Source organism: Lolium rigidum, chromosome 1 (assembly GCF_022539505.1).
Source record: "Lolium rigidum isolate FL_2022 chromosome 1, APGP_CSIRO_Lrig_0.1, whole genome shotgun sequence".
Taxonomy (NCBI): domain Eukaryota; kingdom Viridiplantae; phylum Streptophyta; class Magnoliopsida; order Poales; family Poaceae; genus Lolium; species Lolium rigidum.
This window is the reverse complement of record NC_061508.1, coordinates 221,551,717-221,556,853: the sequence shown is the minus strand read 5'-3', so window position 1 is coordinate 221,556,853 and position 5,137 is coordinate 221,551,717. Positions and strand designations below refer to the sequence as shown.

The 5,137-nt window shown below is 46.1% G+C and overlaps 1 protein-coding gene across 1 annotated transcript; it reads left to right on the top strand.

The window, feature by feature from the left end:
* The first annotated feature begins 241 nt into the window (after positions 1-241).
* Positions 242-4,192, top strand: LOC124683195 (lysine histidine transporter 2-like). Its single transcript, XM_047217756.1, has 8 exons — positions 242-362; positions 1,971-2,125; positions 2,302-2,688; positions 2,792-3,185; positions 3,333-3,438; positions 3,540-3,631; positions 3,723-3,791; positions 3,874-4,192. Exons 1-8 carry the CDS (start codon positions 321-323, stop codon positions 3,970-3,972), a joined length of 1,344 nt encoding a protein of 447 aa, XP_047073712.1. The 5' UTR covers positions 242-320; the 3' UTR covers positions 3,973-4,192.
* Positions 4,193-5,137: the final 945 nt, after the last annotated feature.

Below are 5,137 nucleotides of genomic sequence, written 5' to 3'. Positions count from 1 at the left end.
AGCCGCACATACACAAGCAGTCACTGTTGGAACAGCGGACCCGTCCGGCAAGTTCTCTGCCGCGCTGGCGTCAACGGTCAACCTAACAACGTTCCCTTTTCTTCGCAAAGAAAAAACAAAATAAATTATTGACCAAGCGAGATACGTGCTCACTGTATATGCGGCGATGGGCTCCCCTCTGAATCTCTATAAAGACCACGACTCGACCGCCTGCATCCCTGCAACCCCCTTCTCTCTCTCTCTCTCTCTGACTCCGGCCATTGCTGGAGGCCTGAAGCTCGCGATCGCCGGTGGTGGAAGGGAGGAAAGCGCGGCCGGCCATGGGGACGCAGGCGTCGCCGGAGAACTACACGCCGCCCAAGGTGAATCTCTCTCCGCGCTGCGTCCGTATGTTGGTGTATGTTTTCCTTGACAATGTTTCTCTAGCAATGCCATGGAAGCATTTCTCCCATTATTCCTGGAGAGAGAGAAAGAAAGAATCAGAGAAAGAAATAAAGAGAGAGAGCGAAAAGCAGGGAGTGAAATCCAAAAGGCTGTTTCTCGAGTTTCTCAATGGTCTTTTGTGCGGAGGATCCTCTTCTCCTGGCATGTACCGCTAGGTGCTAGTTCACCTTCTTCTTCATGTGGAGGGCTCCGGTGCTCTCTCTAAACTAAGTTAAAGGTTACAGTTGATTTTTTTTTTCTATGTTGGGTCCGTCGAAATCCATATCCGACACATGTATACCTGTGTGTATTGATATGATATGTATATGTCGCGTAAGGAAAAATAAGAGGTCACGTGAGCAAGATCTTTACAGGACCTTTCTATTTCGGCACACGCACGTGACTGTAGATACGTACAAAAACGAGGTACAACACAACACGGACCATACGGGCCTGTACATGGTTGTACGGACGATAGACCTACACTGAAATTATGATCGCGCTCCCACTTACGAAGAAGTATGGAAAGATCTCCACCGTTGTTGTGTTTGACGCGCCCTACTGGAGGAGCACCGAAGCAGAAGTGCTTCATGTGAAATTGCAGTATCTTTTTTCATTTCTTAGAAACCGTGTGAACTGTAGACTCTATCATTTGTGGTCCACACGCTAGCTTTGCCCTAACCGTGCATTTTATTTTATTATTAAGGTATAATAACTATAGCTTGCAATTATCATCCGCAGTCTTTTTTAACATGTTGTAAGCATATTCTAATTTTCAGAAAATATATAGAAGCAATGTTTCAAAATAAATAAATGAAGAAGACTTTGGTGTCCATCCGCACACCTTGTACTTGGACTAACAAGTTCTCCCGTTACTTTCAGTCATGTGTTGCTTTCCGAGACGAGGAATAGTCTACACTTCCCTACCAAAACAAAACTGCTCACGCGTGTTCATTCTCTCTGACCTAGTTTCTGTATACTCCATTTATCCTTTTGGAATTAGTGACATAAAACATGACCAAAATTATTAAACAACGTCAGGTGCGGATGGAGGGTTTTCATAAAAAAAAAAAACAGAGCCAGGTGGGAGAAAATCGATGTACTGTGTATCAAAAGAATTTCCGTTTTCCAGGCAGGAGAACAGCATTAGTTTTTTACTAGCATCAAGCAACATTATTAGGTGAACATGACCGCTAGAATAATCAAAGATCTTTGCCATGAGGTGGCATTGACTGCGACTGACAAGCGTATCTGATGACACATTTGTCTTTGGCTACTACTTGGCCATGTGACAAGTCAACTCCCCGGAAGAAAAGGAATCACACTACCTTTGAAATTCCGAAGTTGTCAGTTATCATTTGTACGGCTTCAAAACTACTGTGTAGCATGGAAATTGTAAGAAATGCCAGAAGGTTAAAAAACTAAATTGATGTTTTTTTTCTTTGAGAATGAATTTGACAAGATATTTCCCAATAATTTTGATAAATATAGATAGTGTTGTGTGATCATGAGATCTCTAGGCTAACAAAAATGGAGAAAACTCGCAGGATGAGAGGACTGCACGGGAGAAGGCGATCGACGACTGGCTTCCTATCACGTCGTCGAGGAAAGCAAAGTGGTGGTACTCGGCCTTCCACAATGTCACCGCCATGGTCGGCGCAGGCGTGCTAAGCCTCCCCTACGCCATGTCCGAGCTCGGTTGGTATGTACTAATACCTTGCCGTGCAAATTCGAACCATGCCGCTTCAAATAAAGCTTTCTGAATGAGATGTGGGACCCACATATCATACTATAGCTGAACGCAGTTTTCAAAGCTGTGAATTTGCAATGGCATCGGATATGTGTCAACAATTCAGTGATTTTGATGTTTTCATGCAGGGGTCCGGGCATCGCGGTGATGACCTTGTCATGGATCATCACGGTGTACACTCTGTGGCAGATGGTTGAGATGCACGAAATAGTGCCCGGGAAGCGGTTTGATCGGTACCACGAGCTCGGGCAGCACGCCTTTGGTGATAAGCTCGGCCTCTGGATCGTGGTGCCACAGCAGCTCGTCGTGGAGGTCAGCCTCAACATTGTCTACATGGTTACCGGTGGCAACTCGCTCAAGAAGTTCCACGACGTGATCTGCGACGGCAACTGCAAGGACATCAAGCTCACCTACTTCATCATGATCTTCGCATCTGTCCACTTCGTCCTCTCCCAGCTCCCAAACTTCAACTCCATCTCTGGCATCTCCCTAGCCGCCGCCGTTATGTCGCTCAGGTTTGCCTCCACCACTAGCGGCTCTGTACTACTGTAGCACATCCGGCAAATTTCTGAAAATTTTAGGTGTGTCAACGGCCACTGACAAGGAAACACGATGCAGCTACTCGACGATTGCTTGGGGCGCATCGTTGGACAAGGGGAAGGCGGCGAACGTGGACTACAGCCTGCGGGCGTCGACCACGGCCGGGCAGGTGTTCGGCTTCCTCGGGGGGCTTGGTGACGTGGCCTTCTCCTACTCCGGCCACAACGTGGTGCTGGAGATCCAGGCCACCATCCCGTCAACGCCGGACAAGCCGTCCAAGAAGCCCATGTGGAAGGGCGTGGTGGTCGCCTACATCATCATCGCCGCCTGCTACTTCCCGGTGGCGATGATCGGCTACTGGACGTTCGGTAACAGCGTGGACGACAACATCCTCATCACCCTTAACAGGCCCAAGTGGCTCATCGCCATGGCCAACATGATGGTCGTCGTTCATCTCATCGGTAGCTACCAGGTACCTAAACAGGAGTATATCTCACACTCATCTCTTTCCTGTATTTTCGATACATGGAACACTCCACACGGTACCAGAGATTCAGAGTACTCAGGACGATAGTAGATCTCACGGCGCAATAAAACTGTGTATATGTTCTCTACGCAGATTTACGCCATGCCAGTGTTCGACATGATGGAGACGGTGCTCGTAAAGAAAATGAACTTTCCTCCCGGCATGATGCTCCGTTTGATTACCCGGACCGTCTACGTAGGTAATGTCCCCCCTTAATTTCTCTCATCTCAACTCTTCAGTTCAGTCAGGCACCTTTGTACAGAACATCCAACAACGACTGACGAGATGAAATATCTGCAGCATTCACGATGTTCGTCGGCATCACCTTCCCGTTTTTCGGCGGCCTCATCGGGTTCTTCGGCGGGCTCGCTTTCGCGCCAACGACCTATTTCGTAAGCATCCTCTTTTTCTCACACCTGTTTAATCACAGCGATGCAAATCCATATAGTGTCTGATCAGACTGAACAATATCCGTGCCCGCAGCTTCCCTGCATCATGTGGCTCATCATCTGCAAGCCCAAGCGGTTCAGCCTCTCATGGTTCACCAACTGGGTAAGAGGAGAAACCAAGATCCTCTTTGTTCTGTCCTAGAACTGAAAAAAAAATCCATCCTGATTTTACATTTGTATTTCAGATTTGCATTGTCCTTGGGGTGATTCTGATGATCGTGGCGCCCATCGGAGGGCTCAGGCAGATCATCATTTCTGCCAAAACATACAAGTTCTACTCGTAGTTCACTCCCTTTATCGAAAAAAATAGTTCACTCGCCACCTTGCAGGCGTGGGATGGTGTGGCTAGTGTCTAGTGTCACTAGTTATTTAGACCATAAGAGGCTTATGTTAATGGTATAATCGTGAGGGGATCTTGCCGGCTCTAGTGGGTCCTGTGTCGGGACTCTCCTTGAATGTACTCCTATTTTTTCTACAGGCTGAATAGTAGGTTTCTCTACTTTATATATCTTCGTATTTTCTGTAAATGGTCTTGTACAGAAATATACAAGGAGGGGGGCAGAAAGTCCAATAGAAGGCTCTAGGCCCTCCAAAATCTATTTATAGAAAGAGGGGAAGGATTTCGTAAAGGATTCACTCCAGGATTTAAAGAGCCTCCATATTGCTTCCTGGTAGCTCTATGAACCAGAAGATTGATCTTCTTCTCCTTGAACCTACTTCTATATATATAAAGACCTGGTGGAATCCCTTTGAAAAAAATTTATTCCTTGTTGTCCAAAGACCAAAGCTACAAGGATGATGGTCTCCATATAAATGTTAGATTAAATAGCTGCTTTAGACTTCTGATGAGCTCCTGAATAGAGGATGAGAGGAGTCTAAGAGGGGCAAATGTAAGAGGCAAAGGGGCACTGAAAAAATTAGTGAGTTCCTGATTCCAAACCAGCAGACACACGACACGTCCATAATTAGGGAGGAAGAAGGTCTTCCTTTGCAAGAACTCTCTTGTCTTAAGCCTACCGTGCATGAAATGCCAAAAGAAAATTTTATGTTGCTTCTTGCAGCAAGATTTTTCACAGATAGTGAAAGGCCTCGGGGGTATTCACATTTCCCATAGAAATTTTGTAAGCCTAAACAATCTGGAACTTGGAAGCATTGCCCAAAAGGGTACACGAATCATGCTCAGGCCGAAGAGCGGGGGATTGCAGTAATTACTGCAATGGAATGAACTCATCCCAGGCTTCCTCAGACAAAGGTAGATCAAATAAGTTAGCTATGTCCAGCATCGTAACATCCTGTTGAACAGTAATGTGACCATCATTAGTAAAATTATATAAACTAGCAGTGTGGCCCTCGCAAATGCGAGGGAGGACTCTTCAACATATTAGTATTTGTAAGCGAAATAGAAAAAGGTAGAATTCACATAGATCTAAAACGATAAACTTAACAAAG

Excerpts from the sequence above, each read along its gene's own strand:
- LOC124683195 (XM_047217756.1), top strand. The coding sequence starts at position 321 with ATGGGGACGCAGGCGTCGCCGGAGAACTACACGCCGCCCAAG. Across the intron at positions 2,126-2,301 it reads GCCATGTCCGAGCTCGGTTG|GGGTCCGGGCATCGCGGTGA; the intron begins GTATGTACTAAT and ends GTTTTCATGCAG. Across the intron at positions 2,689-2,791 it reads GCCGCCGTTATGTCGCTCAG|CTACTCGACGATTGCTTGGG; the intron begins GTTTGCCTCCAC and ends AACACGATGCAG.